Consider the following 11,920-nt stretch of genomic DNA (forward strand, 5'->3'; position numbering starts at 1 on the left):
TCTAGAAGGAGAATTTGCCCATGTTTGTTTTATGGGTGGGTGGTACCAGATTGTTGTTTACGCTCCCTCTAGTTTCGTGACTTTGGGTGTCACTAACTTTTTCGAGGTATTTATACAGATATGCGGGTATAGGGGGCATTTCGGGCAAATCTGCATTTACGATTTTGAAGACCAGTCCCATTTTTAGTTGTTTAACCCTGTCTTCCACCCTGAGCCAGCCTAGGCTGGCAAAGTGAGTGGGAGAGAGGTGGGTCATGGGCCCCAGTCATATCTTCCCCATAAGAGACATAGACGAAAGGCCAAGTCCAGTGCACTGTCAACCCTATTAGGCAAGACTATCCAGCCTAGACTACTTCTCATGGCTGTGGTAACGATTCAAAGTCGGGTCTTAAATGACCGGGTTGTCAGACAAAGCCAGGAGGATCAAAAGAGCAACGCTCCTCTCCAGAAGTTTCCAGCTTGAAGCTACCAGGGTACTACGGCAAAAAACACCAGACGTCAGGATCGCTGATGCACGATGGTCGGGCACTGGAGTGCACCAGCACGTCTTTACCATAGAAATGCATGGCAGGCTGGCGCTGCCAGCTGAAAAGACGCTCTCTGTGGACATGACCCCTATAAGTCAATAGTTCATCAATAGTTTCAGTCCTATTTTTGACTGATTTGAGGCCTAATCACTGTCACCAGCATAGATGAATGTATCTCCAGTATCAAGTCAGACTTGAGTGATGACAACTGGATGATCCACCTCATACACATGGACTCCTGCTGCTACACTGGGTCCAGCTTCAGAACCTCCTTGTAGATCCACCTCTTCATACTGGTGGTATTCTGTCTCTACTCTGGGTCCATGTGGTAGATCTATGTCTTCATACTGGTGGTATTCTGTCTCTACTCTGGGTCCATCTGGTAGATCTATGTCATCATATTCTTCTTCTTCTTCACTGGGTCCAGCAGCATCAGCATCAGAACCAGCAACGTTATAATAAACTATCTCAACGTTCTCTCGTCTGACGTTATAATAAACCAACTCAACGTTCTCCGCTCCTGACCTCTGCCCTCTGGTGGCCTGGAGAAACACAGCAGCATCCAACTTTAATGTACTGGATCAGATCAGGTTCTCTTCAATAAAAACAGTGCAACATTCCATAACTTCTTCATTTACATTACAATCTTGTTTAAAATAAGGATACATAAAGTTGAATAAAGAAGTGTAATTACCCTCCAGTAGCGATAGAGGACACTGATTATCAGCATCAGCAGCAGCATTATGATAACTTTGGTGATGTTAGATGTTAGATGAGAAGCTGTGAGAGAAATGTGTTAGAACATCATCAAACATCATCTAAGGAACCAGTGAACCACTCTCATTAAAAATAAAAATAAATCTTAATATGGTAACAATTCATGTTATTGGTTAAATTATCTATGCTTCTTTGATTGTGATTCATATTGTAATTTGAAAAGTTAATTTCATTCATATTACCTGTGACAGTGAGAGAGAGGATCTCGCTCTCAGAGGAGAAGTTATGATTAAAAACATTGACGTGATAAACACAGCTGTAATTTCCTTGGTGGGTGTGGTTTGCTTCAGGAAACAGGAAGTTGGCAAACAGTAAGTTGGCAGAATGATTGACGGGTGGCTGGATGTAGGTGTGTGTTGTGTTGAAACTGCTGTCGTTCCCTTGGTGGGTGTGGTTTGCTTCAGGAAACAGGAAGTTGTCAGAATGATTGACAGCTGGCTGGATGTGGTTGTGTGTTGTGTTGAAACTGCTGTCGTTCCCTTCGTGGGTGTGGTTTGCTTCAGGAAACAGGAGGTTGGCAAACAGGAAGTTGTCAGATTGATTGACAGCTGGCAGGGTTTGGTTGTGTTTTGTGTTAAAACTGCTGTCGTTCCCTTGGTGGGTGTGGTTTGCTGCCGGGAACAGGAGGTTGTCAGAGTGATTGACAGCTGGCAGGATGTAGGTGTGTGATGTATTGGATCCAGTGAAGGTGAGGTGGAAGGAGCCTCCTGGGTACTGTGGCTGGATGGAGCAGCTGATGGAGAAGCTGAAACCCTCCATCACCTGTGGCCCCTGATGCTGGCCCTCAGAAACCCCGTTCATGGAGGAAGAGTAGAAGGTGATGCTTGGATTAAATGGCAGATCTGTAACAAGACAGAGGTGATTGACTGAAACAACAGATTTACAAACAGAGAGAGAAAATTACAATAAGGTCAAATGAGACAAAGAAAAAAATATTGGAAATAATCTAATTGTAAACATCATTGTCTCTAAACAGAGAGATGACTCTGTGTCTGATTCTAAACTGAGGAAAATCTTGACAACATAATGATTCATGTCAAGATCATGTCAAGATCTGCATTAATTAAGCTCAGACAGACAGACAGACAGACAGACAGACAGACAGACTATAGTGGCATTATTTTCCAAAAAATCACAATTAAAAAAGCCACCTACACTAGCTTGGTGTGGGGGTTTCAGACACGTACATCAGGTGGGTTTCTCTGTAGTTGAACATCCATAATAGAAACTTGACAACAGTACTCACAGACTCCAAGACAGGGATGAGGTTTAGTGGAGCTTTACTGTCCAGCTCAGTTACAAAGGTGAATAAAAACGAAAAATATAAAGTCCTTGTACAAACAGCTTTTCTTGTCTTGTCCAAAACAGGTAATAATATCCAAAAAACAATACGAAAGTACGGTCAAAACTGTTAATTTCCTGCGCTCCAAACTAGCGTCTTACAAACATTTTCTCTCCTTAACTCTCTCGTCAACTTAAACTCTCACAGCTGCGCTCAGCATAGTATTTAAGCCAACTGTAGGGGGCGCACTTTACCATATTACAGTAGACAGTTCTATCCAAAACATTAAACCCAACACACATGACAATAATGCAATAGAAATAAAGAATTAAATACAGTTTCTGAATTGGCTCTTACATTACCGGCCCCTAATTGAGTAGGCAGGATGCATATCAATTACAAAAAACAAATACAATTACATTTCAAGAGCCAAACTCAACAATCAAGTACTGTTCAATGTTCTTCACTCATTGTCTTATTTTTTCTTCTTATTTTCTTCTTATGAATCGGCTTCACAAAGCAGGCAAAGCTTGTCAATAGGCCTCTCCAAGGTATTGGTCTTTGTCTTAATGAGGACTCTGCGGACCAGACCGTGTTTGTCTGGAATAGTCTTTAGAACCCTGCCCATGACCCATGAGTTGCGGGGGGCAGAATCGTCCACAATCAGCACAACGTCGTTAGGTGCTAGGTTTCGCTTGACTTGAGACCATTTTTGGCGTTCTTGGAGAAGGGGCAGGTACTCTTTGGCCCACCGCTTCCAGAACAAGTCGGCAATATACTGAGTCTGCCTCCAACGTCGACGAGCGTACAGATCTGCTGTCTGGAACAGCCCTACAGGCATTAACGGCTGTTTTTTCAACAACAACAGGTGATTGGGCGTCAGGGGCTCAAGATCACTGGGATCGTCTGACGACGTGGTGATGGGCCTGCTGTTAATGATGGCTTCAGCTTCACATAACACTGTCTGAAGGCACTCATCGTCAAGTGTCTGCTGTTTCAATACAGAGCTCAGGACTTTTCTCACGGTACGGATTTGCCTCTCCCAAACTCCGCCATGGTGAGAGCCGCTGGGTGGATTGAAAATCCATTGGATTCCTCTCTGCATAAGGGAATCTTCAATTTTCGATTGGTTCCACTGCTGGATGGATTCGCGGAGCTCCCGCTCGGCCGCAACAAAATTGGTGCCGTTGTCAGATCGAATTATCTTCACTTGTCCTCTTCGACACACAAACCTGCGCAGTGCATTTATGCACGAGTCCGTGTCCAGGGAGTGTGCAACCTCTATATGTACGGCTCTAATAGTTAGACAAGTAAAGAGCACGCCGTACCTTTTCACAATACTGCGACCTCTTTTGACCTCCACAGGGCCAAAGTAATCGACCCCCACGTTTGTGAAGGGGGGTTGGTCAGGCAGCACTCTGTCAGGCGGCAAGTTGGACATCTTTTGCTCCCCAACTTTTCCATGATGTCTGCTACAGACAACACACTTCGTAAGGAGTCTTCTTATTGCTGAGTTCGCTTTGGGAATCCAGAAACTTTGTCGTAATTCTGAAAGCATGTAATTTCGGCCGGAGTGTCCAATCCTCTCATGGATATCTTGCAGGATGAGAGCAGCAATGTGCATGTCTTTAGACAAAATGACCGGATGCATGGCATCTTCCGGCATTGCAGAATTGCATAGCCTGCCTCCGACTCTGAGCATGCCGTCTTGCAGGATAGGATCCAATTTGTAGGTTGGACTACTTCTTTTGACACTAGCTCCTTGTTGCAGAGCAGTTAGTTCTTCGCAAAATCTTTGACGTTGACTGAAGAGGATGATTTCTCTCTCTGCATCTGCTAAGTCCTTCACTGTGAGAGACTTTCTTTCCAGTGTTCTCTTGTAGTCACACATAGTCTGCTCCACTGCATCTTCCAGCGTTGCTGTATCAGTGGTTGTCTGACTCATGGTATTTCTGAGTTCCTGTCGTTTTTTACTGAGCTGCTGAAGAGTCTGTTTGAGCTTGAGCAGCCATGCAACGGCTTTCTTCAGTCGATACCATCTGGAATGGTGCTGAATCAGTCTGCTCACAGGACTTTCCGTTGTGTGAGTTAGGTTCACGTTCACTGTGACTGACTTCCTCAGTTCAATATCATCAAACTGGACCTGCTGTAGGTCGGGGCGTTCAGGCCACTGTTCTTCTGGTGTCTGAAAGTAAGATGGTCCATTGATCCACCTGTGGTTCTTCAAGAAGTTCTCTGCTGTTTGTCCGCGTGACGCACAGTCTGCTGGATTCAGTGAGGAGTTGACGTACCTCCACTGTGTTGGTCTTGTGCTATCTCTGATGACAGCAATTCTGTTAGCGACAAAGGTCTTGAAACGTCTTGTTTCGCTTTCAAGGTACCTTAGTACTGTGGTACTGTCGGTCCAGAAGACTGAGTCCAGCAAATCCAGTTGAAGTTCCTTTTTCATCATCTTGTCCATTTTTACAGCTACGACAGCTGCTGTCAGTTCCATGCGCGGGGTAGTGGTCTGTTTTAGCGGTGCCACTCTAGACTTTCCCATTAAGAAAGCGCAGTGGGACTGTCCGTCTTCGTCAACAAGTCGCAAGTACGACACCGTTCCATATCCATGCTCACTTGCATCAGAAAAATGGTGTAGTTGGGCTGTGGTGTTAGACCCACAGCCAGTTGGCTTGATAGACCTTCTCACACTGAAGTCAGACAGCTGATGGAGGTCATTCAACCACTTCAGCCAACTCTGTGCAAGCACTTCTGGAACATTTTCGTCCCATCCTAGTTTGTCTTTGCACGTTTGTTGGAGGAGCATCTTCGCAGGGAGGGTGAGTGGCGCCAGAAAGCCTAAAGGGTCGAAGATTGAGCATACGACTGAAAGGATTCCACGCCGTGAGATTGGCTTGTCTTTGGTATTGATGGTGAACCTGAATGAATCGTCTTCAGTGCACCATTGTACGCCAAGGGCCCTCTCCACAGGTAGAGCATCCTGACTCAAGTCCAGGTTCTTGAAGTCCTTTGCCCTCTCCTCTTCTGGGATCGATGACATCAGCAGACGGCTGTTGCTGGCCCACTTTGTTAGACGAAACCCTCCAGTAGCACACAGCGCAGTGAGTTCTTGAACCAGCACGACAGCTTCCTCTTCACTTGCAACAGACTTTAAGCAGTCGTCAACGTAGAAGTTTCTGAGAACAGTGTCAACTGTCTCAGTCGATGAGTTGCTTCTGTTGTCTTCGGCTGTCTTTCTCAGGGCAAACGTTGCACAGCTGGGGGACGACTTAGCGCCAAAGATATGTACCACCATCTTGTACTCCACAAGGTTCTCTGTGAGGCATCCCTGAGGCCACCACAAAAAACGCATGAGGTCCGTATCTTCATCAGGTACCCTTACCTGGTAGTACATTGCTTCGATGTCAGCCATGACTGCAACATGCTCCTGTCGAAATCTCAACAACACTCCCACAAGTGAATTTGTTAGGTCTGGACCTTGGAGTAGTATGTCGTTCAATGAAGTGCCTTGAAAGGAGGCAGCGCAATCGAACACGACTCGCAGCTTCTTCTTCTTAGGGTGGTATACCCCATGGTGAGGAATATACCAGGCTCTGCCATCTTGACGGCTATGTTCGGCGTCGCGTATTGGGACTGCATGACCTTTAGCCATCATGTTGCTCATGAAGGTTGTGTATTCTTCATGGAACTCAGGATTCTTGGCGAGTTTCCTCTTCAAGTTGACTGCACGCTGCAAAGCAACACTTCGATTGTTTGGCAAGCTGAGTGGTTGCTTCTTTACAGGTAGGTTGATGTAATAGTGCCCGTCAACATGACGAACAGAACTTGTCATCTTGTCCATGAACTGATGGTCCTCCAAAGACATCTCCAGGTTGTCATCACAGTTCCTCTCAGGAAAGTCGCGGTTGTATAGCTGTATGGTTAACTCCTCTATACTCTGCAGAGAGATCCGATTAACAGAGAACCATTGCCGTTCATCACTTTCAGAATTGGCATCTTTGTGTTCTTTTAGTGGCCCATTTATGACCCAGCCAAGGGCAGTCCTCACAGCATAGGGTCCGTTGCCCTGACTGTTTATTACTGTCCATGGCTCCATTGCCTTGTGGGCGTTGGTCCCTATCAGGAGTCCCACTTCGGCATCAATGTATGGCAGTTTCACATCTCTCAAGTACGGCCATCTGTCTACATCCCTCTGCAAAGGAATGTTCCGTCTGCTCACTGGTATCTCCTTCTGTGTGAACACTTTGGGCAAGTCTATGAAGTTGTCTTCTTCTAGACCGCTCACTTCCATATCAGAGAGCACATGACTATCAATACTCCCCTTCAGATTCATTGTTTGCAGAATAATCTCTGTCTTTCTGCCAGTGAGGTTTAGATGCCTGGCTAGGTTTTCGGTGCAAAACGTGCCGGTACTGCCCGGGTCCATAAAGGCATAAGTCTCTACTGTTTTGGGACCTTTCTTGGATTTGACACGGACAGGCACAATAGCAAGGATACCGTCCCCGTTACCGGCCCCAGTGTACGCACTGGTTTCTTTGTGTACAGACACAGCAGCACTCGAGACTGCTTGATCTGTCTCACCGTTGTCACTGGAACTATGTTCTGGCTTGGAGATATGGAGCAGACTGGGGTGCTTCCCCGAGCACACTTGACACGTCGCCTTCTTTTTGCACTCTTTGCTGCGATGACCCTTAACTAAACAGCCAAAACAGAGTCCAGATTTTTTCAAAAATTCAACTTTGTCCTTGTGTGGTTTTTCACGGATGGAGTGACAGACTTCCAAAGCATGGCTCTTTTCACAGAATAGGCAAGGTTTGACAAGGGCAACATTGACAGGGGTAATGTCAGGCTTTGCCTTAGGAATAGGCAGTGCCTGTTCTTCACTTGAGACAACATTTGTTGCAAAGCTGCTCTTTTTAGTTTCCTCTTTCTTGACTCCTTTCCCTGCTGCTTTGTTCTTGTCTCTTTTTTCGGTATTCGGCCCAGCATCTGCAATATTCCCGAAGAGCGGGTCCATGATGACTTTAGCCTGTCTTTCAATAAACTTGACCAAGTCGAAGAACTTGGCTCGTCCATGCTGTCTCTCTTGGAGGTCGAAAGCAGCACCTCTCCATCTCTCACGGATCTTGTATGGGAGTTTTGAGATGATGGTCCTCATGTTTACAGGGTTGTCCATCTCATCCATGTAGTCGATGTCCTCCATGGCGTTGCGACATGACACAAGAAACAGTGAGAAGGAGTTCAGTGACTTGCCATCTTCTGACTTTATCTGAGGCCAGTGGAAAGCCTTCTCCATGTAGGCCGTGGCAATCTTTAGCTCATTTCCATAATGATCTCTGAGTAGCTTCATCGCCTCTCTGAAACCTCGCGTGGGTGTCATATGTTGACAGCCCCTGACGAGATCTCTAGGTTCTCCCCTAGTATACTGTTCTAGGTAATAGAGTTTGTCTGCATCGCTCTGAGTCTTTGATTCAATGGCGTGTTCAAATGCTCTCAGAAAAGATCTGTACTGGAGTGGGTCGCCATGGAACACTGAAATGTCTACTTGAGGAAGGTGAGAGAGCTGTTGTTGCCTTGCAAGCATCTCCGTAATGTCATTCTGTTTCTGCATTACTTTGAATATGTTTCCCATATCATTATTGCTCTGTCGCTCACCCTCAGTGTGTTCTTGCTTCAGCGGCTGGTCATGACGTGTCGTAGACCTGATATCAGCAGGGCCAGGTATATTTGACTGTGGCACTGGGCCTGTCATTCTGTGTCTGATGTCAGGGAAGAAGACAGGTGCATTTAACCATGGCACTGAGTCTGTCGTTCTGCGTCTGACATCAGCGAAGCCGGGTACATTTAACTGTGGCACTGAGTCCATCGCTCTTTGTAGCTGCCTAGGATTAAATGTAGCACCCTCTTCAGGCTTCACCTGTGGCTTGATGTCATGCTGTGGGGATTCAAACTCTGAATAAACCTTGATTTTGGCAGTAGACTCTGCAATAGCAGTTTCCATTTCTAACTGTGCCATCTTAGCCTTTAGCTGTGCTTGCTGGATTTCCATTTCTTGTTGCAACTGTGCTTGTTGTATTTCCAAGTCTTGTTTTTGTTTCATGGCAGCTGCCTTTGCTACTAGACCAGCTCTATTGGCTTCTTCTTTTAGACGAGCCGAGGAAGCAGCTGAAACACGGGACAGACGGGAAAGACCACTGGCAGACCCTGGCCCATTACCAGATTTGTCTGTTCTATGCTTTGATGAGACCACGGAAACACTGTCCGAGGGGGTCACTTCTTTGTCACATTTCTGTGCCATCTTAAGTCGTCTTTGTTTGGCCGCCTCCACCCATTCCTCTGTTCTTTTAACTAAGTCAGAGAAATACTCCAGCTTTGGTTGAAACCATTGTTCTTGGTCTGCACGTTGTTCCTCCTCTTTCATGAAAGGCAGCACAGCTTTGTTTGCTTCAATGAATTCCTCCAGCACTTGTTGTAGGTTTTTTAAGAGTACTTCTTCAATATCCTCCACATTGCAGTCATGTTCCATAAGCACATCAATTTCTTTCTCCTTTACAGTCATCACTCTGACCTTGTATCTCCTTGCATTCATGAGCCTGTGTAGCTTGTCTTCTACATACTTTAGAGTGTACTTTGGTTCCCTCTTGTGGCCAGGCTCATCCTCTGCACCACTCTGCTCCTCATGCTCTTGCATCGTGCCCTCGTCAGACATAGTGACGTCACCCGCTGGAGACGGTAAAACGAGTGGCTTAATAATCTTCACAAATCAGAGTGATCTTCACTTAAAACAGTCACAAGTTTCAAAAAACTGTTTAAGACTTGCTGCTGGCTGTACAGAAGTTGTTTTCTGGCACTTTCTTAGCGTTTTCCATCCATAAGGATTCAGTTTTGACTTGATATAGTGGCATTATTTTCCAAAAAATCACAATTAAAAAAGCCACCTACACTAGCTTGGTGTGGGGGTTTCAGACACGTACATCAGGTGGGTTTCTCTGTAGTTGAACATCCATAATAGAAACTTGACAACAGTACTCACAGACTCCAAGACAGGGATGAGGTTTAGTGGAGCTTTACTGTCCAGCTCAGTTACAAAGGTGAATAAAAACGAAAAATATAAAGTCCTTGTACAAACAGCTTTTCTTGTCTTGTCCAAAACAGGTAATAATATCCAAAAAACAATACGAAAGTACGGTCAAAACTGTTAATTTCCTGCGCTCCAAACTAGCGTCTTACAAACATTTTCTCTCCTTAACTCTCTCGTCAACTTAAACTCTCACAGCTGCGCTCAGTTTAGTATTTAAGCCAACTGTAGGGGGCGCACTTTACCATATTACAGTAGACAGTTCTATCCAAAACATTAAACCCAACACACATGACAATAATGCAATAGAAATAAAGAATTAAATACAGTTTCTGAATTGGCTCTTACACAGACAGACAGACAGACAGATAGAAAAATGTAAATATGGCATTGAGGAAGTCACTGTTTTACCTGAACAGATCACCTCCAATCTGGCAGTGGAATTACCAGAAACCTTTGTTCCACATTCTCTCAGTGAAGACTCAGACCCAACACAGGAAGATGAAATCCACCAAACAGGTTCAAGCGTAAAACCAGAATTACACTTTCTTGATAAAGCAGAGCCACAGTCCAGCTGTCTACACACTACAGCTGATGACTTGAGGTTCCAGTCAGACCAACCATCCACTGGTCTCCATGTTCCCTGGTGTTTCATCTCCAGTATACCAATGCAGTTACTGATTCCTCCCTCCAACCTGATATCAGCAGACTCTGTATAGAGTCAAGAGAGTAACAAGTAAACATTAAAGAAAAAACATGTAAATTCATTAGAAAATTATAATCCAAAATAAAAATATAGTTTGTATTTTACCTAAGCAGGTGAGTTCAACAGTCTTGTTAGGTGTGCTGGTGTTTCTAGTTGAGTCTGAGGTTCTACAGTCCAGGAGAAAAGACTCATTGCCTTCACACTGGAACTCTTTGGTCCACATTGAAGTGTTCACTTCTCCATAGAGCGCCCCCTGGAGGACTGAAGGAGCCCCACAGCCAAGCTGCCTACAGACCACGTCTGCATCCTGATGGTCAAAGTCACCTTCACACACTGAGACCCACGACTGATTAGACTTCACCTCCACTCTGCCTGAACATGAACTAGTCCCACTCACCAACCTCACTGACTCTGGAGAGAGAGAGAGAGAGAGAGAGAGAGAGAGAGAGAGAGAGAGAGAGAGAGAGAGAGAGAGAGAGAGAGAGAGAGAGGTACATTCAAGTCGTACACTTTGATAGGCTGATGACAATTCAATTGCCGTCAGAGACCCATAATAATATTGAGATATATTTTTTATTGTGCTATCACGATACAATACGATACGATACGATAATACTTTATTGTCAGTTCACACTGAAATTTGTCTTGCGACCCAGCAGCCATGTATGCAACAATAAACAGTTCACACATTTGACATGACACAAGAAAAACAAAACACAATACAAAATACATACATAAAGACATACAAAGACAAGAGCAATGTCCACCTCTCAGCCTACCCCTGGCCTATAACTCCTGATTAAGCCTCAGTGTCGTCTGATGGACAAAGGACCTCTTCAGTTTGACCTTATTGTATGTAGGAACACCGTATCTCCTTCCTGAAGGCAGCAACCTATATTCTCCATACAAAGCATGGCTAGTGTTTGAAGTGATATTCCTTGCCAACCTTATCATACTATCATTATACGTAGTTGTATAGAGCCTCTGAAGTGGCTGTCCAACAATCTTTGAACAAATGTTCAGTTGCTGCAGCAGTTGTGACTTTAAGGCTACAGACAGACATCCATACCAGGTGGTACTACAGTACTGAAGAACACTCATAACAGAAGTGAAAAACAAAAGAAGAATCTGTCTACTAGCACCAAAAGATCTCAAACGGCGAAGGAAATAGACTCTTTCCTTTGTCTTCTTACCCACTGATTCAATCTGTTCTGATAATGACAATATTGTTGCATCACTACAAAACAATATATACAGTAAAAATACATGAACATATATTTAGTTTATAACCTCCTGGGGTTGCAGTCGTGGGGTTGCAGCACCCAGAGCTGAGGGTGCAGCACCCAGGGCTGGGGTTGTGGCCGTACCCTGTAAATATTACTGTTGTTGAAGTAGTAGTTTGTTACCTGAACAGATCACCTCCAGTATGTACAAGGAAGTAGCAGACATCTTTGTTCCACACTCCCTCAGTGAAGACTCAGACCCATCACAGGAAGATGCAATCCTCCACGTAGGTTTATGTGTAGAACCAGAACTCCTTTCTGTTGAAA

General features: G+C 44.9%; 1 protein-coding gene across 1 annotated transcript; it reads right to left on the bottom strand.

Annotated features, from left to right (window-relative positions):
• Positions 1-404: 404 nt before the first annotated feature.
• LOC311048671 (uncharacterized protein) lies at positions 405-10,147 on the bottom strand (the record flags this gene model as incomplete). The annotated part of the gene is made up of 5 exons (XM_084061931.1): positions 10,076-10,147; positions 1,487-2,146; positions 1,222-1,307; positions 722-1,069; positions 405-476 (listed from the first exon to the last, which is right to left on the bottom strand). The coding sequence occupies exons 2-5, from the start codon at positions 2,103-2,105 to the stop codon at positions 405-407; spliced, it is 1,125 nt and encodes a 374-aa protein (XP_083918057.1). The 5' UTR covers positions 2,106-2,146; positions 10,076-10,147.
• Between the last annotated feature and the right edge of the window lie 1,773 nt (positions 10,148-11,920).

The sequence above is a fragment of the Gymnoscopelus microlampas genome (assembly GCF_963454915.1).
Source record: "Gymnoscopelus microlampas genome assembly, chromosome: 7".
Lineage (NCBI taxonomy): Eukaryota > Metazoa > Chordata > Actinopteri > Myctophiformes > Myctophidae > Gymnoscopelus > Gymnoscopelus microlampas.